Source organism: Monodon monoceros, unplaced genomic scaffold, assembly GCF_005190385.1.
Source record: "Monodon monoceros isolate NGI ecotype Baffin Bay Population unplaced genomic scaffold, NGI_Narwhal_1 Super_Scaffold_5, whole genome shotgun sequence".
Classification (NCBI taxonomy): Eukaryota; Metazoa; Chordata; class Mammalia; order Artiodactyla; family Monodontidae; genus Monodon; species Monodon monoceros.
In genome coordinates, this window is record NW_021703782.1 from 109,931,153 (window position 1) to 109,956,292 (window position 25,140).

The following is a 25,140-nucleotide window of genomic DNA, read 5'->3' on the forward strand; positions in this document are numbered from 1 at the left end:
AGTAGGTGTCGGGGCGGGCGCACCTGAGGCACCCCTGGGAGCAGAGGCTCACGGCCGGGACCTGAGAAGGTCTTTGCCTCTGTTATTCCTCACCGGGTCATCTCCAACCTCCGATTCTCCCCCTGAAACTCCCCTCTTAGGGGAGGAGGGTCCAACTTTGGAGACACTGCTGTATACGTATTTCAGTGATGACCCACATTATGAGCTATGAGAGCCTTACAATTACATTATTAGAAAGAAATCTTGGTAGACGTCTAAAAGGCCTCACACTATTCAATACCCCACATCTGATCATAATTAGAAGTTAAAAATATGGGCCAGAAGGGGGCTAGCTGCGACAGATTTGCTGCATGGGGCAAATGGAAGCATTATTAACATGAGGAAATCGCTGGAGACGGGCTCGGCAGGCTGCCCGATTTAACTGCGCACATGAAGGATGATTCACGCCACTGACCCCCCGATCAAGGTGGGTAATGGCTCTGCCCCCCGAGCTCTGCACTGGACCCCAGTCTTGAGGCCCTCTGTGCTGACCAGGAAGAGGGGCCTCCACGTTGGTGGGAGGCAGGCAGCTGTGTGGGGAGGGGACTCAGATGGAGAGCTGGGTGGCAGGGACCGCGTGGGGCTGGCACCAGGCTGAGGGTGCTGGGAGCTGGTCCACGCTGCCCAGATCCCCTGCACCCACTGCGCTCTCAGCGAGCCCTCTGCAGACTCGCCCTGGGCTGAAGAGAGCAGCCTGGCCCCAGCCCGTGCCTCCTTCTGAGGGCGGCTAGCATCCCAGACTGGCCCGTGTGGGTCCGAAAGCCTTGGCGTCTCGCCCTGATCTGGGATGGCCCCGAGCATCTGTGGGACGGACTGAGGCCTTTGTCGAGACCGCCTCGCCACTCCCACTGCCTGGTCCTGCCTCCTTCACCCGACAGGCCCTCACCCGAGAGGGCTCCCAGAGAACCTCCCGCATCCCCATCTCCGTCTCAGGGGCAGGGTGCAGAGAACCAACCCACGAGGGGAATCAAGCCATCCTGGGCATCTGCGGGGGGCCGGCATCCAGGCAGTGGAGGCTCATTGCAGGCATCCGGTGCTTTCAGGTTGAATTCGAATCTCTTCCAACAAACTCAGTCTGGCCGCCTGATTTCACCGTCCCCACCCGCCTCCTCTGCTCTGGATGGACCGTGCCAATGCTGGGACCCCATCACTCTCACAGCCGCGTGGACAAGGGCCCTGGGGGAGGGCGCTTGGCCCTGTGTCGTGTGCCCTTGGCATAGCTATTTCACTTCCTGCCTCGGTTTCCCACTCTGAGTAGAGGTACTGTTATTAGCACTGAGTTCAGAACCAAGCCTTGCTCAGCCCAGAGACAGCCTGGGTTCCAGGCGCCTGGAGACCAGTGCTTTTCAAGCTGTAACGTGCACTGAATTACCCGGGGGGATCTTATAAAAGTCAGATTCTGATTCAGAAGAAGTATGAGTTTCCTGCGCTGCTGTAACAAATCGCCACAAACCGGGTGCCTGGAAACAACAGCTCTGGAGGCCAGAGTCCAGATCCACGATGCAAGGCCGCTCCTTTTGGAGGCTCCAGGGGAGGGACTGTCCTTGTCTCCTCCAGCTGCTGGGGGCCCCAGAGGTCCGTGGGTGGGCTTCGTCAGGGCCTGGGCTGCCACGATGATGTTTCACTGTGATGTAATTCACATACTGTGAAGGTCACCTGTTTAAACTGTGCAATTCAGCGCTTCTAGTATATTCACAGAGCTGTGCGACTCTCACCCCAAAAGAAACCTGGTCCCCACCAACTGTCGCTCCACACCCTGCCTGGCCCTGTTTACCTGCTTCCTCAGACCTGGGTTTGTTTGTACAGGTCTCTGCCAGTAGCCCCTGGGTGCTGGGCAAGCGGCCTGACCTCCAGGACCCTGAACGTGCCCGTACACAGGGCTGGGTGACAGGCCGTCCTTCAGGGTTACGTGCGGTGCTGGCGGGTAGCAAGTGCTCATGCTCATCGGCGGGGGATTGTCCTGGGGAGCCTTGTTACTTCCCTTGACTGCTTACTCACACCTCCACGACCGTCCTGGCCCCTTTGATAATCTAGGAAACAGGAGCCTGGGGGGTCATATGCCTCCCCAAGGTCACAAGGGCTAGGAGGTGCCAGGATTCAAAACTCATGTCAGATGCCACAGCTGTGTTCCTGAGGCCCTGTTTCCGAGGAGACAGCTGTCTGGGGACCTCAGTGAAGGGACAAAATCACCCCCAGCTGCCCCAGCTGCTGCTGTTAAGGAGACAAGCAGGAGGCCCAGGATGGAAACGTGGTCCCAGAGCCCCATCTAATAGACGTAGGTGAGGGTGGCACAAAGTTTTCACGTGAAGGGGCCGCAGCGGCAAAGGTGTGACCCGGGGGTAGGTATGTCGCGGGCAAGGCGCTCACCTGGACCTCGTGGGTGCTCTTTCCTGAGCCCACCTCCCAGGTGCGGTGTCCTCCTTCCCTGCAGGGGCCTGGGTGGAGAGTCACGAGTCCGGGAGGGAGGGGACTGCAGGGGTGGGGACTGAGTGGTGGGAGTGAAATGAAATACACAAGGTGGACCTGTGCCCTCTGACAATTACAAAAAGCTGATTTATGACAGCAGCTTTCCCGGTGGTCTGTATCTTTGCCCTGGATCCTGTAAAGGGATAAACAGGAAGGGATTTAATTAGGTGTCTGGAGCAGAGGAGTGGTGATTAGCAAATGGATCCTTTAATGCCCTGTATTACATGCAGTTAATTACACAGATTGGGGGGGGAATTAATGTCGGGCCCTGCTAATGATTTTTTGGGGAAGATTAATTTTATTTACACAACATTGGCTGCAAGAATTATTGAAACGAGAAAAATGGGAACAGCCGAGGACGGCGATTTCCAGGGAAGGGGGTCTTTGGTCCTAGGATGCTGAGGGCCGAGGGGACCAGGGCTCCTCTCAGCTCTGCCACGCCAGGCGGAAGTACAGTGGCCCTGGCATCTGGCATCCACGTCTGAATGACCTGGTGAGGTTAGCTGCCCCACCCTGTCTGGTCCTGATGCTGCACTGCCCCGAGTTTCTCCAGGACTGCCCAGCTCACTCCCACCAGCACCCTCCCCTCTCCTTCCTTCCTTCTAGCCCCCCTTCTTTCCCTTCTTCCTTTTCCCCCCCCCCCCCCCCCCCCGACGCCCCAGCATGTAAGTGTCTGAAGTGCCTAATGAAATCTCTGCAGGATGCTGGGGAGAGGATGATGAGAAAGACCTGTCCTGATCACAGGCATTTATGGTTTACAGGCAGAGAGACACGGTTTGGAGAGGTAGACAAAGCCAGGTCTGTGGAAGCAGTAGTCTCGGGGAGAGGGTGGAGGGGTGGGCGTGCAGGGCCCTGAGTCAGATGCCTGGGGAGGGCCGGGGCAAGCAGGGCCCTTGCACCCGTGGGAGCTTCGTCAACCAGGCCCTTTCCCCAGGGAGTCAGTAGGTGAACAGGCCACCGTAGTCCCCAGCTGTCCCAGCCATCCCAGCCCTAGCCTCGGCCACAAGGGGCACAAGAGGTTCTGTCTACCATCTCTGCTACTTGGGACGGGATGGGGTCTACAGGCTGAGGGTTTCCTGGCAACGAGGATGAGCCCAGAACCAGGTACCCATCCAGACTCGATTAAGCTGTCGCCAGAAAGTCGAATAAATCACCGCGACCACCCTTTACGGGAGGGTGACGCCCCGGGTCCCCCATCCTGTGTGCTGGTGGGCTGGAGCCCAGATGGAAACATCCCGGTTTAGAGAAGGACATGGGAGGAGGTGGAGAGACACAGAGAGAGACAGAGGCAGAAACAGACAGAGAGACACAGACAGAGGGAGAGGGAGAGACAGAGACCCCAGAAAGATGGGGTTTCTACTTGTGAAAGGCTGGATGGTGTGGCGACCAGACCCCATGGTGTGTGTGTGTGTGTGTGTGAAGGCATGGCGTACGTGTGCACACACATGCAGACTCACATGCTCACTGATTGCCAGACACCAGGTCTGGGTGTCACCTGGGACTCAACGGAGGTGACCCGCAGACTCATGGAAAATTCCTTCGAGGAGCGAGCCTGGGGAGGTCCAGGGCAAGACATCCTGGGGAGGGTCTGAGTGAGTGTCCAGGCCCACAGACAGGTCCAGAGCTAGGTGCAATGGCAGGGGAGGGGCAGCGCTGGGGCCAGAGCCCAGGTGCCTGGGGTCAGCGCGGGCCCAGGTCTGCATATATCCCGAATCCTCAAGAAACAGCCTTCCCAGGGCTGTGGTGGGGTCAGGAGAGGCAGTAGCACCCTGTCCTCTGGGCCGTTCCTGGAGGCGGTGTGGCCTGTGATCCTGACCGCATCCATGCTGGCTGCCTTGATTTTCCTGCCTCCAAAGGGGACAGGGACTCGGGGGTGGGGGCGGGGAAGACGCTGGCGGGGAGCCCGGAGCTGGGGCCCAGGCCAGTGCAGAACCAGCCACCGACGGCCCTGCTCCCCCAGCCTCCGGGCCTTGAGTGGCTCTGGCAGGAGGGCAGGGAGGGCCCTGAGCAAGCTTGCTCCCAAAAGATGCTCCCCCTTCTCCCCTCGGGGCCCATCCCCTTCCCTCTCTCCCCCCTCCCCCAGCCCCCTGTACAGAGACCAAGAGGGCGAAGCTTCTCTCTCCACATCCCACCTGGTCACCCGTCAGCACCTAGACTCCAGCCCGACTTTCCCCTACCCATCCCTGCCCAGAGACCATGACTGCCCTCTGTCCTGGCAGGGGCCTGGGCACTGGGGTTCGGGCTGGTCTCTGGAGCCGGGGCAGGTGGGAGCCACGGCGCCGGCCCCGGCAGGTTGGGTGGCAACTTGGGGGTGAGCCTCTCGCCCCCCCATCCACTACCTACCGAGTCCTGGTGCACAGGCTGCAAGGCCCCTGGGGTCAACTGATCGAGTGGGCTGGGGGCGTGCACTCAGGTGTGTGCATCCCTTGGCGGCTGGCGGGAGGGGAGACCCAGCAGCCGGGTGGGAGCGGGTGTGCCCGGAAGGTGGCAGGTCTGCGCCCTGCCCGAGGGTCCGAGGGAGTGCTCCTTGGAGCAGCTCCTGCCTGGGGGGGCGTCCTCTTCCCCATCCTGAGTCTGGCCTTGGCTTCTCTCCTCAGCTCCATGCAGACATTCCTCAGGAAAGAGCATGAAGTACAAATGGAATAATTGCTGTGATTCCATATACGACTTAGATGCTCTGATATAATAATCAGAGAAGAAACCAGGATAAATGGTAAAATTCATGCTAAGAATTTACATTTAAAATTTTTCTTTACTTTGAATGACATTAAGTAGCAGCAAATAAAAAACATCACGTGGAGGAAAGGACCAGGCTCTGGATCTCAATGCCTTTAATGACCCAACTTGCCTGCTGTTTTGAACAGGGCCCTGCATTTCCAGTTTGCTCTAGGCCTGCACCTGGGGCCCTGCCTGACCTGTTTCTCCACCCCAGCTTCCCGCTGACTCACTGCCCACCCCCATCTCTGCCCCCCTCCTCCCCAGGCCCCCTGGCCGCTGCCCTCTGTCCTGGCTTGGAGTCCAGTCCGCCCGCACCATGCCCTTCATATCGCCCCACTCCCTCCCTTCCTCTCTCCCTTCTGGGCCCTCTCCTGGCAAAACCCCAGCCCTGGTTAAACCCCCTTGTCCACCTGGTCCCTGCAGCTCCCACCCTGCAGTTGTGTCCAGAGAAAACCTCACTGCTGTGCTGACTGGGTGTTGGGGAGGGACAGGGCCTGGGCTGCATCGTGTATCCAGCAAGTATCTTATGAGGGTAAGCTGATGACCCCTGAAGCCCTTTGCCCCTGTGCGCCAAGTCACCTGCTTGGCCCTGCCCGTTGCAGTCCTGCCCCAGCCTGCCCACCGGCACCAGAGCCCCGCCCCCAGCCCCTCCCACCTGCTCCACCCCTCCCAGCCAGGAGGGCCTCTGGGCAAGGTGACCGTGGGCCTCCTCCCAGCTCAACGACTACCAGCTACTGACCAATCAAGGGCTCAGAAGCCTCCCCTGGTCCGCTCTCAGCAGGAGTGGGCTCAAGGCCACGGACACAGGATGGAGACCCCATGCGGCTGGGGATTCCATCCCTCGTGAGCTGAAGGTGGAGAAAGATCTTGCCTCTGCGTGCGCAGGAGAGTCTGTGGGGTGGACGGTCTGCCCTTCCGTGGCTGCCATCATGCTGACCCCGCTGGAGCAGCCTCCGCACCTGCAGGGGTGGGGGGAGGGTGGGATGGAGATTCTGCCACAGGACCGCTGCAGCCCTCACCCCCAACCCCCTCCCCTGCACGGGACCCTCTTAGGCGGATGTGACTTTTCCCAGGTTTCCTGTCCCTAACCCCCACCCCCCTAAGCATGGCTCCTTAGCTGTGGACCCAGCGGGGACGGGACAGATCCACGCACAGCCACGGGTGTCACACCCCAGGGGTGGGTGTGGGATTAAGTGGGGCCACATCTCTCAGCGACGCGGAGCAGACGGATTGGTAAGAACCTGACAGTGTGAGTGTGGGCTGGGGGCCCCAACTCTCCATGACAAGGGGATGACCTTTGCGTGGGGAGAACACCAGGGGGGAGCTGGAATTTTCAGGAAATGTGCCCCAGTTCCCACCCCTTCCTCAGTTTGGCCTCCGTCCCTTCTCTCCTGTGGCAGGGGCTTCCTCCCCCACCTCCTCTAGCTGGGGAGGCTGGGCAGTTTAGGAATGGCGTGGCCGGGCTCCTGGATGCTCTGTAACCTTCCATGGCTCCCACTGCCCAGCCCTACCGTGTGCCCCTCAGAGACGCTTCACTCCAGCAACACAGATCTCCACGCCTTTGCTCACACGATCCTTCCGGTCCAGCTGCCCCTCTCTGTTGACCCCCCAGGATCTCACAGTTTACAAAGGAAAAGGGTCCCTTTGCCCCCATCCTTCCAGTCTCCCAGATGGGGTGGAATTTGGCAAAGCCAGAGGATGGAGTACACAGCCTGTGTCCTCTCCACCGACTGCCATGGGGGGAGTGAGCCGGACCCCAGGCAGTGGGGCCTGGTGGTCTCTGGTCTCTGTGGGGTCCTCCCTGTGAGACCCAGGGTGAGCCTCAGTCTCCTCCTCTGTGAAATGGGAATAATACTGGTGTCGCCCTCCCAGGGCTCTCCTGACGGCTGACAGCCGCTGGCCAGGAGCTGCTTCTGGCTCTTTAAAGGTCCCTGCGATCTTGTCTGGTTGTTAATTCACACTGCCTGTGGAGAAAGCAAATGTCACTTTCTGCTGGCCCCAGACCCCTAATTAGCGGTGTCTAGAATAATGAGTTTTCCCTGTGCTCTCATTACATGGAAATTACTTCTGAAAAGCAACTCAAGAGGGGCATGTGGGCCCGAGGCAGCCCTTTCCAGAGGGATACCGGTCCTTGGGACGAGGGGTGCCTTTGCCCTGGGGAGGGGCTTACAGGGCGATGAAGCCAGAGGCAGGGCCTGAGCTGCGGTTGCCTGGGAAGCTGGAGTTTGGGTGGCCCTGTGGGCGTGCCCGCCTTGGAGCTCAGTGATGGGGAGATGGGAAGGAATGAGTTCCTCTGAGCCCCTGCTGCCCAGGTTCCACGCAGGGGCATTTCTTGCTCTCCTCTTAAAAGGATGCTTTTTGGCAAACCTCAGAATGTCGTTAAAATTTCATGGGCTCCCCTTAAGTGGAGTACCGTTGGCTATGACCTCAAGCCCAGTCTGCGCCTTGCCCAGGTGTGTCTCCCGTTGGCGAGCTCTCTCCCGGATGTCCCGGGAATGAGCCATCATCTTGCCGCTGCAGGACAGGTTGGCCGGGTCCCCACGCTCACTGGCTGGGATGCCATCAGGTTGAATTCACTTCCAAATAGAGCTTTGTTGACACAACTACTAAATGACAGATGACTCTTTTTGCCCTCTCCGTGCCGTATGTCAGGGCTCTGCCAGTAGTGATGAGTGTTTCATTGTCAGTTGCTGCACTGGCCACAGCGTGCCCCTCGCTGGGCATTGTAGGGCCGGCCAGGTGGGTTCTGATGTGCTGTGGGTATGGGGGTGCCCACAGCCCGCACGGTTTGGACCCCAAAACCGAGACGCCCTCTGAGAGCCAGCCAACTCCCTGGATGGCGGCATGACCTCTGCCACCTGGAAGATTCACTCTTGTTGGTGCCTGGGGTTTCCCTGCTGCTGTGGCTTAGAGCAACTCCAGGCCTTCCCCACACAGCACTCTGATGCCCCCTCCCCAGGAAGCATTGCCTGCTCTCCCAGTGGCCCCCGACCCACGCGGCTGTCTGCCCCTGCAAAACCCACACAGCCTACAGGACTGAATGCATGTGTGCCTGCCTGCACTGTGGACGTGTGAATTCATAAATAAATGTGTGGGCTCCTTAGGAAGGACACACTAGATGTTCATGAAACAGTTGAAGATGCACACGTGGCTGAATGAATGCGTGTGTGAATGTGAATTAGTTCATTAACACGCACAGGTGAGACCCGGCTGTCTGTGTGGCTTTTGTAACAGTGGCCACCAGCAAACACTCCCTAAAGGCCTGGACTCGAGCTGGTGGTCCAGGGCAGTGACCCTCAAGGCTGCCACCTCCCCCACCACCCCCAGTTTCCGGCTGGTACACCCATTTCTGGGGGCCAGTTCTGTGCACTTGGGGAGGGCTGGGAGCCTCCCCTCCGGGGGGCCCCTGTCTTAATTGACCTTCTCATTGCTCATCTTGTAAAGGAACACCTTCCTGGCATGAGGTGCCCCTGCCCACTGTACCTTGGACAGCATTTCCGAAATGGTAATGAGGGTCTGAGAAAACTTATTAATCCCGACAGCCGTGGTTGGGGTGCCCAGTCATTCTGCTGGGGCTGGCGGAAGGTGGAATTTGCTTTCTTCTTGAGACAAAGGAAATGACTAAATGCATGAATGACTAAGTCTGTGAATAACGAACAATGGAGGCTTGACGCGCGGGCCACTCGGCCGGCACCACGCCATCAACGTTCTGGAGGAATGAGTGAGAGAATGACAGAAGGCGCGGTTGCTGACTCAGGAGGTGATCGGAGGTCCTCAGAAACCCGCATGGAGGCCCTCAGGACCCTCTCCCCTCCAGGCCCCTCAGTCTTCCCGCAGACCTGGCTGGAGGTCAGTTGACTGAGAGCATCCCCGGCCTGAGCTCGGTGGCAATCCTCTTGAGCACCGGACCACGGAGAAGGCCTGCCTGCTGGCTGCAATGTCACCCTCTGGCTTCGTTCTTTCTTTTGGGTTCCTCTTTTAAAATTGACATTAATAGCCTTTGTTTTTAAGCAGTTTGGGGTTTACAGAAAAATTGAGTGGGGTTGAGGGGAGGATTGAATCTTTGCACGTTCTGTGGGTCTGGAAATTGTGTGATGACATGTACATCATCACAGTATCACACAGAGTAGGTCACTGCCCTAAACATCCCACCCCTGTGCCCCACCTGCTCATCCCTCCTCACCCAGCCCCTGGCAATCATCTCGGGGATTGTGCCTTTGGTGTTGCATCTGAGGGACCTGCCATACTCAGGCGCCGCTGGATTTTCTCCTACGTTATATTCTGGGAGTTTGATAGCTTCACATTTTACATTTGGGTCTATGATCCATTTTGAGTTGATGCTATGAAGGATGTGAAGTCTGTGTCTACATTCTTTTTTTTTTTGCGTGTGAATGTCCAGGGTTCCTCTTTAAAAACCCAGCAGGTCCTGGCGAGAGTAGCTCATGCGCTTGCTGGTGACGCCTGTGCTTGGGCCGTTTTACTCCCAGGCCAGCCTGGAGCCCGTGAGTCCTGCAGAAAAGATCAGGCTGCCCTGTGCTGGACACCACTGGTGAGGGGGCACCCGTGCCCTGGTCTCTGCCCCTCGGGAGGACGCTGGCTCCCAGAGGACTGGTGAGGAATGTCGGCCCCCATCACCAGCCGTCCCCCCAGTTTCTCACCCACTCAGAGTCACTGGGGCGGCGGACACGAGAAAGGCAAGTGTTTTCAGGACACTCTCCTTTGTTCTCATTACTGTCGGGGCAGGTGGCCCGAGGTCCTGCACAGACCCGTGTGCTGATAATGTTGCTGGCGGGGTCGAGACCAGGTTGCTCCGGAACCTCCCTGTGCATCTCCTCTGGGTGGGGCCGGACCCTGGGTCCTTGCAGAGACCGAGGCGGTCAGGGCCCAGCCCCCGCCCTCAGGGAGGGTCTGGTGGGGAAAGAGGCAGCCGTGGCGCAGCCTGCCAGGACCCTGAGAGGGACTCAAGAGGGCAGGGGCACAGACGTGCACAGCAAAGCCAGTCTGGAGAGTTGGAAAGGCATCCTGGAGGAGGTATCGTCCAAGCGGAGATTTACAGGACAGGTAAGAATTCACCGCAGGTAGCAGTGAGGGGAAAGGGGGACAAGGGGCGTTTTCAGGGCAACAGGGACCGGCCAGAGCTGGTGTGACGTGATACGGTGCTGTGATGACTTCAGCAGAGGCCACCACGGACACACTGTGCTTGAACCAGGTGGGCTCGTTGCTGCCATCGTGGGGAGTGCACACCTTGGGGACCACGGGTGTTTCCACAACAGGTCTTAGAATGGACTCGGGCCTGTGGTGGGTGATTTTCAGGGGGATTCAAGGAAGGGGGGTTTGCTCTGGCTTGGGTGCTATCAGGAAGCGGCTGGGGGTTTTTGATCACAAGGCAGATAATGGAAAGAAAGCCTGGGGGGCCTGGAATGCCGAGCTGAGGAGCTCGGGGCAGTGGGAGTCCCCAGGGGCTTCCGGTTGATCAGAGCTGGGTGCTCTCGGAGGGCATCAGAAACCCACTTCCCTCTGGGGTGGAGACCCAGGCCTGGGACCTCCTGAAACCCAGGAGCCCAGGCCACTCAGCCGTTTGGGTTCTGGGAGTTGGAAGGAAGAGAAACACACTCTCAGAGCCTGTTTCCATCCAGCTGCCCCGGCCCTGCTCTCCACCTCGGCCACTCAGCTACTGGCGTCTGCCCAAGTTCAGGGACCGGCGGTGCAGTGGTGAGCTGGACAGGACGCTACCCTTCCTGAGCCCCTGGCCAAGCCTCTATGTGGCTCCTTCACACTTAATTCCTACATCTTTTTATTTATTTCATTTTAAGTGTATTTTTCAAGGTTGGAAACACTGCCTAGTGTAGACCATAGTTAATTGGTCCAACTAGTATGGTTCCTAGCCCAGCTGGGATCTCCTGTTCTAGAAATTCATGGGCGGAGGATGGCTAGGCCCGGGCCTGTCCTGAGCGTGGCCATCCTGGGGGCCCAGGGTGTTTTCCAACTTTAACTCCCCCTGCTGCACCCGCATCCCCCCATGTGCCCGGGGCCCAGACTCACATCCTCCCTCCCCCCACCCCTTTCCTTCCTTTCGTATAGAAAACAGAAGTGGTTGGAGCAGAATGAAATCCCATGTCTTTGGCACTAGGCACTGTTTGTGACACCCAGAGTCTCAGACACCATCATATAAATACAGCTGTAATATTCACTTTGGCAAGTTTCAACAGGATAAAGGCTCAGATGGCCTGGTGGGTGTCCCGGCTCCTGGGACTTTGAGCAATTTACAAGCTTCTCTGTGCTTCAGTTTCCTCACCTGTCAACCGAGAATAACTATAGTGCTGACCTTATATGTCTATTATGAGGTGCTGGTGCCTTTGCGACCATGATGTTCTCAGAAGAATTCCTAAGTGTTTTTCTACTACTGCAACTATTATCATCACTGCCACTTTTGCTACGGGCACTGTGAAGGATGGCTTGGAGATGTGAGGCCAAGGAACAGGAGGGGCTCTCATTTCCTTCTGATATGGGTAGGGTAGGAAGCATGCTTGCTCCTGAGATCCCCCAAACTCACCTATATGAGTCCCTGAGGGCCTTGGTGAAGTTAGGTAGAGGTGACATGATAGGGCAAGGATGGGACCTCAGGGAGGGGGCCTAGGAATGGTGACCCCTTCACATGGCTCTTCATGTGCCAGATGTCATTTCATGGAATCACTCCCAACCTTCTGGAAGATTCTAGCACTATTCCCATTTTAAGATATAGAGACTGAGGCTCAGGGAGGTTAAGTAACTTGCCCAAGGACACAGCTAGTAGCCGGGACTCCCACCTGAACCACACGCTTTGCTGCTGGGCTCAGTGTTTTCTGTGCTTGGTCTGTGAGTGTCCGGGGCTGCCCAAAACTGGGGGGCTGAAAGCAACAGGAGTTTATCGTCTCCCAGTTCTGGAGGACAGAAATCCAAGATCAAGGTGTCGGCGGGGCTGCGCTCCCTCCAGAGGCTTTGGGGGAGGATCCTTCCCGCCTCTTCCAGCTCGTGGTGGCCCAGGTGTCCCTGGTTTGTGGATGCATCCCTCCAGTCTCTGTTCCAACTTCATGTGGCTTCTCCTCTGTCTCTGTGTCTCTTATAAGGTCACTTGCCAGCGGATTTAAGACCTACCCGGTTAATCTAGGATGATCTCATCTCAAGATCGTTAACTTAATTACATCTGCAAAGACCTTTTTCCCAAACAAGGTCACATTCACGGGTTCTGGGGGTAAGGACACGGACATACCTTTTGAGAACCCCCATTCAACCCACTACATTTGGGAACAGGTGAGACGGGTTCCCATTACAGGAAAAGCCTGCCAGAGGCTCTCTTATCCATGCTGGGAGGCTTAGGGTCCCCAGGGCCCTGCTGGGGGGATGGACTCCCTCTTGCTGTGAGCACACGGCCCCAGCTTGGTTATTTTAGCCCTCCGAGAGTTGCTTCTGCGTGGCTTCCCATCCTGCCTGCTTCCAGAGGGCAGGGCACTCGTCTCTGTCATTTCTGTGGGCTCGTACCCCATGCTCGGCCTGGCATGCAGTTGGGGCAATTAACAGTCGGGCCCATGACTAGGCAGCGGCGGCTGGTGTGGGGCTCCATAGATGCGCCGCCGTTGCAGTCGGTCAGCCCCTGCCCCTTGGTAACCACGTGTGACCGAAAGGCCGTGATGAAAAATGCCAATATGTCAGAGGAGATGCAACAGGACTCGGTGGAGAGTGCTACTCAGGAACTAGAGAAATATACTATAGAGAAGGACGTTGCTGCCCGTGTCAGGAAGGAGTTTGACAAGAAGTACAACCCTACCTGGCACTGCATTGTGGGGAGGAGCTTTGGTAGTTATGTGACACGTGAAACCAAACACTTCATCTACTTCTACCTGAGCCAAGTGGCCGTTCTCCTGTTCAAATCTGGTTAAAAGCATGGACTGTGCCACACACCCAGTGATCCATCCAAAAACAAGGACTGCAACCTAGATTCCAAATACCAGAGACTGAAATCTTCAGTCTTGCCTAAGGGAACACCTCGATCTTTATTGTGTTGTTTTGTACAGGGCTTTCTCTGTACTAGTTTGTTGTGGTTATAAAGCAATTAGCAAAACAAAACAGAAAACGAAAACAAAAACAAAACAAACAGAAAAAGTCGGGGCCCAGGGAGGGAGGGACAGGGTGGATGCCGAAGTCTGGCGCCCACTCCGCCGTGGTGTGGAGGCCCCAGCAGGCCGCTCTGGGGACCCTGAGCCTCCTGCAGGTCCTGGCTGCCCCGTGGCTGGAGCCGAGCTGCTCAGCTGGGTCCATTAGCTCTTTTTACGTCTTGTCCTCTCCGTGGCATTGCCAGGGATGGCTGAGCAAGCACTGGGTCAGGAGAACCCTCTCAGGCCTGGAAATTCCAATAGCATTTCTTTAACGTGTCATAGCTGATCGGCAGTAGCTGCCTCCGATGGTTTCAGGGGGAAAAGAAAGTAATTTGGAGCCGGGAAATAGCTATTGATTGAGCAAAGAAGTTACTGCAGCCGGGCTGTCTCTGCTTCTTCGGCTCCAATTTCCCTGCTGCCACCTGCACGTCCCTGAGAGCTTTCCCACTCACCAGATGTGGTCACAGCTGTGCGGTCAACAGACCCTGCTTCCCAGGCCAGGGCACCAAGGCCTGGCAGGCTCTCTGCACTTGCTTGGGGGTCCTGTAGGTTCTGTCCCGGCGCCCACCTCTCCGATCCTCCTGAACTGTCGGGGGATGGGGGACACCGCCCCACGCCCAGAGGCCTCGGCACCCAGGCAGTGCCCTGAGGTTTGACACGTGTAACTGGAAAGGCTGAATGCACATCTGTATCTGGACACGATGGACATCACACTGTCGAGTGAAACACCCAGAGAGTGGGAGCACGGATGCGGGTCTATGCCTCAACCTCTGCAAACCTGCAAGGGGGCCCAGGGAGGGGGTGGCACTAAAGCTGCAGAAGGTTCGAGCTGGGTAGGGATCTGGGGAGACTTTTCATTTCTGCTCAGCTGGGTGGTTTGGATTCCCCCGCAGTGAGTTCCGATATCTTCATAGAGAGAAAAAACACTGCTTTTATGAACGTAGCGTTCTTGCCCCGTGAGGGGCTGTGTTGAGGGCTGTGCCACCTTCAACCAGGTGAGCATGGCCGTGGGTGTCTGGCCGGGCTGTGATTGGGGGGGCGGTAGGGGTTGGATGCACGGAGGGTCCTGCCAGAGGACAGGGGAAGGAAGGGAATCCAGGCCCTCCCCTATCACCTGCTGTCCCGCATCAGCTCCCTCTAGAAAGGGACCCAGGCAGTGCCCTGAGGTTTGACATCCGCGATTGGAAAGGAAGCCAGAGAAGTGAGCCACTAAAGCCCACTAGGACCTGTGGGCACGGCAGTCACAAGCCAGGAGCGTGGCCAGCATGGAGGACCCAGGCTCAGGGTACCAGGAGGGCTCGTCTCTGGCCCCGTGGCAGACAGGAGCCCTGGGGGCCTCGCCTTGACCCCAGCCCTCTCTGGGCAGGATGGGGGCTGCCTCTACCCAGGTTCCCTCTTCCGGTCCCAGCTGCCGTCAGTACGTGCTCACCGCCACCACCTTCCGCCCTTGGCCACCTGGACCCTCCTGGTCCAAGGTTGCTGCCCCCTCGGGGGCCTGTGCCAGTGATGACCTGATGCAGGGGGTGTGGAGGCCTGTCCCCCTCACCTCAGTTCAGGCAACTCTGAAGTGGTGGCCTAGCCCCCAACACCACCCCCCTCCCAGCCCCACCCCGTGTGACCTGCGGAAACTCGGCCGCTGCACCTTCACTGCAGGCCCGCCTTGTTCTCTGCCCACCTGCTGTCCTCAGCTCCTTACAGGGGGGCCTCCAGGGCCCACGCTCCTGCAGCCTGTTTCCTGGGAAGCAGAGCTGGGACAGGCCCTCCCCCAGTGGTCGGGCTCCACTTTTCCTCTCCTCCCCAAGGGCACAGGCCCAGCCCGGGCTCCTGGCCCTGCCTGTCTTGCGGGAGCTTCTGGAGACCACAGGCTGCCCTAGGCCATGACCACCGGGACCCTGCCCGCCTGCTCTGTCGGTCTTTCAGATGGAGTCTCTTCCCTGCCTCCCCACGGGGATGGAGCTGCCAGGCCCCCGGCCCAGTCTGGAGGCCTGCGGGTGCTTGGTGGGCAGCCCGACCCTGGCAACCCAGACCCTCTGCAGCGAGCCTGGGGCACAGCTTCCCCACTCAGGCAGACTTAAGTCTGGGCCCAGCTAGTAATCAAGTTGGGCAACAAACTTCCTGAGCCTTGGTCCCTCATCTGTAAGCCTGGGTGCCCGGCTGGTGTGAGGGGTAAGGGAAACAGCCCATTAGAGCAGTTAGTACGTGCTCACTTAACGCCATGGGCCGGATCGGATCGTGCTGTCCTTCTGCAACAGCCCTGCCACTGTCCCGATGGAACCTCCGGCCTCATCACCCGAGGCTGGTGTCTGGGGTAGTCCTGTCTCACAGCCTCCTGCACCTGTGCAGGGCCATGGAGGGGCGGCGGGCCCGGGGCTAAGCTGGGGGGTCCTGCCCCACTTCAGGCAGGTGCTGGGTGTTGCTGTGTCTGCTCGCAGAGCTACCCTCCTCGGGATGGAGCAGACAGCGCTGTCAACTCCGCTCAGGCCCGGGCTACCCAAACCCAGCCGAGCGTGCCCGGAACAGGGAGCAGCTCCTCCCAGCAGCTGGCGCGGCCCCAGGCTGGCATCTCCCGGGCTGAGTGACGCTGAGTAACAGGAAATGATGCACAGGCAAAGGGAGCAGGCACAGTGCCGACTTGCTGGCCCGGGGCCCGAGCTCGTCATCCAGGCCTGGTCCCTGGGACGTGAGGATGTGGGGCTGGCTTCCTGCACCCACAGCTGTCTTCCTTCAGTGGCTTCCTCGGGGCCTCTGGGGCTCAGCATGGGAGCGAGGATTCCAGGTGGGATTTATCATATATTTTATACATGACGGAGGACCAGAGAGGCAGGTCTTGCCCAGGTGCCCAGGTCCTCAGCTCCAAGAGCCCTCTCTGCTGGAGAGGCCGCTCTGCTCTGCTCCCCCAAAAGACTCTGTTTGCTCAGACCAGACCATCCTTCTCTTTACTTGCCCTCCCTCTGGCCATCTCCAAAAAAGAACCCATACCAGTTTATTGCACCAGTAACACAGATCAAAATGGAAAAGCTAGATGATCCTGAGAATTGAAAGAAGGAGGGGAAAAAATCCTCCCAAAGCCCTTATCTGGAAGTAGTCCCTGTGTATAATTCAGCGACCGCTCTCCCATGTAGGTGAGGCATATCATTTGACAGTATCCACATTTGCTGTTTGTTCCCTGTTAATTTCACTCAACAGTTTATCGTGAACACACATCCATGTCAATAGGTGCGTTTCTACCACATTGAGTTAAGTTGCCATTTGTGCAGTGTTCTAGTGAATGCATGCACCGTAATTTATTCAAAGCCCTCTCACTTGACACTTTAATGTCTTTTTTAAAGTGTGAAAGCATTTATGTGCACGTCCTTCATTATTTCTTTAGGAAAAATTCCTAGAAGTGGAATCGCTAGGTAAGAGGGTATATGTGTTTATACATTTCTTTTTTCAGAATAAATACGTTATTACTGTATAGTGATTTCTTTTTTTTTTTAAACAGGTTTATTGAGATATAATTCATGTGCCATACAATTCAGTGATTTTTAGTGCATTCACAGAGCTGTGCAAACACCACAATCAATTGGAGAACATCTCGCTGCCCCTAAGGAGCCCCCGTCCCCACCAGCGCTCCCTTCCAATGCCTGCCCCAGCCCCCGGCTACCGCTAATCTGCTTTCTGTCTTGGAGTTGCCTCTTCTACAAGTGGAATCACAATACGTGGGGGAGAGTGCCTGGTTCCCTCCACCAGCACCCTGTTCTTGAGGTCACCCACACTGTAAGATGGATTGGAACTCCACTCTTTGGTGTTGCTTGGTAGCACCCACTGGAGGTGGCATGTATATTAAATCTGGCTTTTCATAAGCACCGGGCATGGCGCTCCCCAAAGGCAGCATCCGTTCCGACCCCCAGCAGGAGTTGGGAGCGTCCAGGTCTCAGGGCGGGTTCTGGGACTCTGTCCCCATGCCAGGTTGGGGGCGTCTGCCCTGGGGTCTTGGCCGGAGGGCAGATCGCAGACGCTGTTGCAGCTGGAATCAGCCGGAGCCCCAGGGGGGCAGTAACAATCTTCAGGCTGTCACAAAAGTCTTTAAAATATCTTCAAACCAGAGGCATTTTAATTTACCTTAATTAAAAAAAATGGCATAGAGCAGCTTTTTTTTTTTTTTTTTTGGTGTTAGAAAAATTGATGTCAATCTCACATCCAACACACAATAGAAGGTTGGATACTTTTTATTATTTATTTATTTATTAAAATTTATTTGCTTTTATTTATTTTTGGCTGCGTTGGGTCTTCGTTGCTGCGCGCGGGCTTTCTCTAGTTGCGGCGAGTGGGGGTTACTCTTTGTTGTGGTGCGCGGGCTTCTCATCGCGGTGGCTTCTCTTGTTGCGGTGTACGGGCTCTAGGCGCACGGGCTTCAGTAGTTGTGGCACGCAGGCTCAGTAGTTGTAGCTCGTAGGCTCTAGAGCACAGGCTCAGTAGTTGTGGTGCGCAGGCTTAGTTGCTCTGCGGCATGTGGGATCTTCCTGGACCAGGGCTGGAACCCGTGCCCCCTGCATTGGCAGGCGGATTCTTAACCACTGTGCCACTAGGGAAGCCCTGCTTTGTAAAAAGTGTGGTTGCTATGACAGTAGGGAAGAGGTCATTAATATTTTCCACATTGTGGGGGACTGAGAAACTGCCCCCTCTTGGCTTTAGTGGAGACAAGGCATCGCACAGGGGCCGGCCTGTCCTGCACACCCACAGTGACTGGAGCTGGCTGAAGACCCCTGGCTGGAGGAGAGAGCTCTTGGCTGCTGGCCAAGCAACGGGGAGGGAAGTGGCTGAGGGCTACTCCAGGGTCAAGAATGGCACTGCTGCAGGCTGTGGAACAGATGCAGCAGGCCCCTCAGGGAGCACAGCTGAAATACAACAGAAGAGGCATCCCTGAACCCCACCTCCCAGGGACAAATGTCCTCCCCCAGGTGAGATCCCATAAGCTCTCTACACTCACAGGAATTTCTCTCTTTTCTTAAAGTGGATCAAGAAAAGGACCACATCTGTAACCAAACCCCATGCCCCTCTGGAGAAGTCCACTGCCCCGGTAAGTAGGTGGCTCTGAGCCATGGCCCTGACTGTGCCACAGGGGAAGGAGCCCCGTCTGACATTGGCCATACAAGGAAAGGTACATACAAACCTCTGCTCTCTGGTTGGGGCTTGGGTGCGATGAATATTTCATACCCCAAGCAGGCGCTGACATTTTGCTGGATGGCTTCAATTAGCTCCAGAGCCTCATTCTCATGCTAAATCAGCTGGCTTATCATAATGGTTTATTAATCTATTTCCCACTGTGAGGTCATACAGCGTGTTTCACAGATACCTCCTGCTGCCGCCTTGATTGGATGGAAATGACTTGGGCGCTGCAGTTCTCGGAGGACTGGGGTGGGGCGTGGGCTGGGACAAGAGGCTTACAGTTCTGGGGTGTTTCTCTGTGTTCCCGGAGCCTAAGGGGGGCCCTTCTGGGTGGAGCATGGGGACGTGAGGCCACGAGTGGTGGCTGGGTTTTCTCTTTTCTGGCTGGCTGTTGGGGCCATCCCGCGATTCCCCAAAGGGGGACTGGGGAGCATTGGGAAATCCTTTAGAAGAAATTTCTAAATGGACAATTTGAGATGGGTTTAGGTAGAAGGAGAGGTGGGAGACGGTAGAATAGTTTGGGCGGGCATTTTTTTTCAAAAAGGATTTTTATGTAAAGGCTGCTATAGCTGTGTCATGTGACCTGTCATCCTGGACCAGGTTGGATGCCTGACCCCACGGCAGCCACCAACAGAGTTGCCAGTGGCTAGGAGTTGGCCCAGTGCTACAGCGATGCCTACCAGGGCTGGCCTGCCCACTGCAGGTGTCATCTTTCTAGGGCATGGCATACGGAGGCAGGAACTGGCCCCACTGGGGGCAGTGGGTGTGGGGCTTCCCCTCAGGGCTGCTTGGCAATTCTCAGGTAAGAAAGTTTTCTTTGCTGGCTAGTGCCAGCTCTCCTGTCGGGGAGGAAACTGTTTTCACTGGGGAACACACCTGAATGAGCTGCTTGTGGAGGGAGAGCTCTGCTCAGGGATGGCTGGGGGACGTGGGGGGTTGGGGAAGGGAGGGGAGAAGCAGACAGAAGACTGAGCTGCTCCAGGCCAGGCTGGGGTCCAAGCACACAAATGTGGCCAAGGAGATGCTTTCTTCACTGGAAATCATCTCAAAATAAAAGGAAGAGTTGCGCACTAGGACAGAGATCTTCTGTATACTACCCCGCCCAGCCTCCCTAACATCCCTACCTGATTGTAATACAGTCAGCAAGGGGAAGATATTACCGTGCGTGTGAGACTGTTCCCCAAACCACAGACCTCACTGCGGGCTCCCCAGTTTTCCACTGAAGTCCTTTCCCTGTTTCAGGATCCGATGTGGATCCCGCCCCAGACGCCCCCTCGCATTTTGTCGTCTGCTCTCCTGAGCCCTCTGCCTGTGCTATTCCCTCATTCTGTTCATGTCTCTGCCTTTGGGACAGTGCTGCTCGGTTATTTTATAGAATGTGCCCCAATTTGGGTTTGTCAACTATTTTTTTTTTCACAATTAGATGGAGGCTCTGCATTTTGGGCAGGAATATGAGAGAAGGGAGGCGCCCTCCGCAGCTGTCACGTGGGGAGGCCCTGATGTCTGTAGGTCTTAGGTGGTGTTAACCTTGATCCCTCCATCAAACCGGTGTTTGTCGGGTTTCTCTATTGCAAAGTTACTATTTTTAAAAGTTACCGGAAAGTTACTATTTTTCTCTTCATAACTAATAAATATCTTTGAGGGAAGTAATTGGAGACTTTACAATTCATTCCTTTTCCTTAAACTTTTGTTCATGATTTTGAGCTGCCATTGGTGGGTCTTGCTGGCAGCGGTGTGCTCACGGGGTATCCAATTCCCCTCATTCCTTCTACATGTGTTAATTAGAATTCTTCTCTAGGGAAGATTCGTCCCTTCTCTTCCACTTAATTATTTATCCAGTTATCTGTTAATGCCGGTGCGGGCTCGCAGACGTTCGCTTTGTTATGGGTGAATGTAACACTCCCGGTGTTTATCTTTTTCCCAGGCTGCTCCAGCAGGGGGAGCTCCTTCCTTTGGCTCCTTGCCCCGCCCTCATGCCCCGCCCCCTTCACTTTCTGACGTCACAGGATGCTCCAGGCGCTTACCCTGCTTCACCCTGGAATCGGGCTCTTCTCCAGGGAGACCAAGAGGTTTCTAGAAAAGGAAGTCAGATGTCAGCTGTGCATCTCCTGCTGTGCATCTTCCAGCGCCCCCTCTTCTGCCTTTGTCCTTACCCTGCGTCACCAGCGAAAGTCCCCACCTTCTGTCTCGGTCTCAGGGGTGGTGTGTTGCAGGGTTGTGGGGGGGTGTCCCTCGTTTGGTTTGGCAGAGGGCAGAGAGAAGGGAGCAGGTCAGGGCCGGTGGTGACGTAGAACGGATCTAGATGGGGACTCATCTTGGCTAATGGATGGCTGGTGGGGGCCGGCAGAGGCCCGTGGGCCTGGTGGAGGCTGGTGGGCCTGGTGGAAGCAGGAAATGGAGTCAGAGAAGCCTGGCCCACTGGCGAGCCCCTCAGAGAGTGCACTGGATTGACCTCGGGCCGGGAGGGGTCTGAGTGACCGTAGCCAGACTGTAGACAAGTGGCGTGGCTGAGTCAAAGGAGGAGTATCCCCCCCACCCCACTGCCTGTGGACACCATCTATTGTACGCCCAGCTGCTTGGGCCCTGCAGCTGCGCTCTGCACGGGCACTCCCTGCTAAGTTCTCCTGCCTCCTTAGTGTCCAGCCGTCCACAGCATAGGCTCTGCCCTGAGCTATGCTCAACCTTGGACTCCAGCTATGGAGGACTCTGCACCCAGGCTGGGGGATGACCTTGACTCGGAGCCCAGACCAACAAGACGCTCAGCTCATCACTGCTCCCCGATCCAGAGAGAGCCCCTGAGCCCTGCCCACAGCTACACTCTGACCCTTGATTTTGCTTGTGGAACAGTAAGTCCCTCTTGTTTGCAAAACCTTCTACAAGCCCCTGAGCCCTTTCCTCATATGGCTGTGAGCGCACACCTGAGGGCACATAGCTGAGTGCACACACCGCTGAGCTCACGTCTGCCCACTGCTCCACGGGAAGCGTTTCAGGTACCCGATCACACCTGTCCTTACGCCAGCCTGTAGCCCCTCGTGACAGCTGGCTCTTGCCCTCACCTCCCACCCATGTCACCAGATCAGCCCCCATTCCCTCCCCCTGCAGGTCCCGGGAGCTCACCCCTGTGACCAGTTTCCTTCCTCACTGTTGGTGAGGTGCCTCTGCCTGTTTGTGCCAGGCTGCGGGTCTTGGCAAAGGCCATCCGTAAAAGCCACGTTGCTCCCGACAGTGTGATGTCCTGATGGCTTTCCTCCTCTGGGGCTGCACTGGGAGACAGGAACAGGGTGGCCTGGCCGTCCAGAGGATGGAGGCTGAGGGGAGGGTCCAGTCTTGTCGGGACCAGATTAAGGGCACTGTGGGTTTGGCATGTACCCCCAAACACCAGGGCTTGTACCTGGGACCTGGCTGGAAGCTCAGTCTCTGAGTTTGCAGGGAGAAAGGTTGGAGAGGGGCTTGGGAAGGAAGCCCAGGATTTGGATTTGGGGAGCAGCTGCCACTCCCTGGCCCAGAGGACGTGGTGGGTCCTCACCTTCCTGAGCTTTGGTTTGTCCACCGGTACGTGGAGCCTGTGTCTAGGCTGCTGCCGTGAGGGAGGAGCTCGTGGGCAGGAGCCTGAGGCCAGGTAGCAGTTGATCTGCGTGCCCTGCCCCGTGCTGTGCGCACAGGGTACCCTGCGCGAGGGGGCTCTGCATGCGCAGGGCTGGGGCAGGGCTGGGGCGCCGGGGCGGACCAAGGCATGGCGGCCCCTCCTTTCTCCCTGCCCCCACGCAGGCAGAGCCCTCTGGTCCCCTCCGGCCTGGGCCGCAGCGAGGCCCTCCGCCCGTCTTCCTGCCCTCCCGTACCCGCCTGCTGCTCATGAGTCACCGCTACCGGGCGAGCTTTCTCTAGCACAGCAGGTCTCCAAGTGTGGTCCCCGTGCCAGCAGCACCAGCTGGAAACCTGTTAGGAATGCACGTTCTCAGGCCCCTCCCAGGCCTGCTGGCTCAGAACCTGGGGTGGAGCCAGCACTCTGGGGGTTCCTCCACACACTTGGGTTTGAGAAGGGTGCTCCACACAAGTCGGATCAGCTGAGTCCCCCATCGGCGCTCCCTGTGGGTTCTCAACCCGGCGGAGACACGCAGGATATTTACGAGCACTTACTGTGGGTAGGGAGTCTGCTCAGTGCCTGTTAAGTCTTACAAAGAGCGTGCAAAAGAGATGCTGTGTATTCCCCCATTTTCCCAGGTGGACGGAGGTGCAGCCCCTCCCTCGGGTGACCCAGCGTCTCTCCTGTCCCCCTGGGAGCCGGCATCAACAGAGGGGAAGGTACCGGTCCCACGTGTCAGCTCCATCTGCCAAGGGCTGCCCACCCTCCCCGCTGCCACCCCCACCGACGTTCACCCGTGTGGCACAGGAGGACGGGTTTAGGGTGGCATTCTGTCTCCCCACGCAGCCCAGAGAGACAGCTCCACGAGGACAACTCAAGAGTCGCAGGCATTTAGATTGCCATTTTATTTAAATTTATGCCCGAGGGTACAGGCAGAGAAAGGGCCATTTCAGTCAGTTCCTGCTTTATGGCTTTATGGGCGATGCATCGGGCAGCTGGTGAAAATATCTTGCCGCTCGCAGCGCAAGAAGGGGATCACGTGGGTGGCTTGGGCTTTGGCTGTTCGGGGAAGAAATTCCACCTCTCAGCCTGGGGCCCCTTGCTGAGCCCAGTCCTTCCCCCGGACTCAGCCCCGATCCAGGCTTCAGGCTCAGCCCTCGTCACTTCATACCCTAGTTCCAGACTGAGCCCTTTTCCTTCTGCAGGCTGAGCCCTGATCCCAGGCCAGACTCAGCTCCAACCTGGCCTGCATTAATTCCTTTATTAAGTCATGCCATCACTTATAAGGGTGGTAGATTTAACTAGAACGCTCACGGTTTCACACACCTCTTTGGGCTGACGTACTGTGCAGGAGGCACAGCTCCGAATGCATCATGGTTCTAGGTAGCTGACCTCTGCCGCTGGAGGAACATCTGCCCACATACCAGGAGCGGACGGGGATAGAGATGGTTGGCGGCTCCTGACACCTCCTCGTGCATAGACTGGTATCCTGGCTGTGGCCAATGGCAGCCCCGGGGGGGAGCCCAGCCTGGGTTCCAGACCGCTGGGTTGACCCCTGCTCCCTCAGGCGACTTCACTGAGTCTCTTAAATTCCTGCAGTTTCTCTCCAATTTAATTTGGGGCTCAGACCGCGCATACTTGCGGGCTGGTGTTGCAGGCTGAGCGGAGGCACATCAGCCAGCCCTGCCCCAGCCCCGGAGCGCCCCCCCTCGAGAGTGTGGACGTCCGGCAGATCTATGACACACTCCCTGAGATAAAGGGTGGTCTGCGGGAACTGTATGATCGTGGGCCCCCCAATGCCTCCTTCCTGCTCGAGTTCTGGGCGGACCTGAACTGGGGCCCGAGTGGCGAGGAGGTGGGGGCCGGCGGTGGCAGTGGTGGCTTCTGTGGAGTGAGCAGCCAGCACGAGAGCCTGGAGCACATGACCTTCACCTGTTCCTCCAAGGTCTGCTCCTCTGGCAAGCAGGTGGTGGAGAAGGTAGAGACGGAGCGTGCCAGCTGGAGGACGGGAGGTTCGTGCACCGCCTGCTGTGCTCACCCATGCGTGAGTACCTGGTGAATTTTCCACACAAGCTGTGGCAGCTGCCCGAGCACTACATGATGACCAGTGTCCTGGAGGACCGCACCATCCTCCAGGTGGTGACAGACAGAGACACCCAGGACCTGCTGCTCTGCACCGCCTATGTCTTCGAGGTCTCCACCAGTGAGCGGGGGGCCCAGCACCACATTTACCGCCTGGTCAGGGACTGAAGGGGGACCCCAGAAGTGGCTCCTCCCAGGAAGGACCTCCAGCTTTCCTCACGTTTCTTAACTTGGGGCAGGGGTTGGGCTGCTCCCTCTTAGGACCTTTAAAGCTCGGTGGTGAGTTGAATGGGCTGGGACTGAGAGGAAAGGATGCATCCTGATATCGGGACCTCACAGGGGTGTCTGAAAGGACAGATCACTCCAGAGCATTTGACACTGGGGACAGGAGTGAGACAGCCCCTGGCAGGCATCCTCCCCCTTCTCTGTTTTGGAGGTCTTGGAGGGCCCCAGTTACACATTGGCTTGTCCCTCTCTGTTTTTTAGCACCCCCCTTCTTCCCAAGCTGCCTCTCTTTACCAGCCCCATCCCGGGACCTTGATATTGAATTTTGAAGGTTAACTCTTTCTGTGCAGGAGTAGAGCCAGGTGGGCCCTGGAAATATATATATATATTTTAATATGACAAGAGATATTTATAAGTGGGTGTTAGGGTCGTGACATTTTCTCAGCTGGGCAAGCAGTGGGGTGAGGCTTTTAAATCTCACGTCCTTCTCTAAGTGAGCCGTGGGGCTAGACTGTGTTGCCTCGTTCTCCTCCCCTCCCCCCAAAGTGTGTTGGTTTGTGTTTTGACAGAGGAAAAAGCTATTTTACCAAAAAAAAAAAAAAAAAAAAAAAGCACTTTGCAAGCCCACTAAGGAGGCTCCTGTGGTCCTGGCAGCTCCAAGGAGGGAGCGCAGTGGAGCTCCAGGGCCTGACACTTAAGGGGCGGCCAAGTCTTTGGCTGCCCCAGGGCTTTGTAGCAGGTGCT

The 25,140-nt window shown here is 57.1% G+C and overlaps 2 protein-coding genes across 2 annotated transcripts; both read left to right on the forward strand.

Annotated features, from left to right (window-relative positions):
- Positions 1-12,788: 12,788 nt before the first annotated feature.
- On the forward strand, positions 12,789-13,139 carry LOC114884503 (dynein light chain 1, cytoplasmic-like). The gene has a single exon (XM_029203488.1). The coding sequence runs from the start codon at positions 12,789-12,791 to the stop codon at positions 13,137-13,139; it is 351 nt and encodes a 116-aa protein (XP_029059321.1).
- A 4,070-nt stretch (positions 13,140-17,209) lies between these two features.
- On the forward strand, positions 17,210-24,339 carry LOC114884504 (transcriptional enhancer factor TEF-4-like). The gene is given in 6 exon segments (XM_029203489.1): positions 17,210-17,306; positions 21,201-21,352; positions 22,275-22,376; positions 22,728-22,808; positions 23,747-24,080; positions 24,083-24,339. Coding segments are annotated over 6 exon segments (1,023 nt in total).
- The last annotated feature ends 801 nt before the right edge of the window (positions 24,340-25,140 follow it).

Excerpts from the sequence above, each read along its gene's own strand:
- LOC114884503 (XM_029203488.1), top strand. The coding sequence starts at position 12,789 with ATGACTAGGCAGCGGCGGCTGGTGTGGGGCTCCATAGATGCGCCGCCG.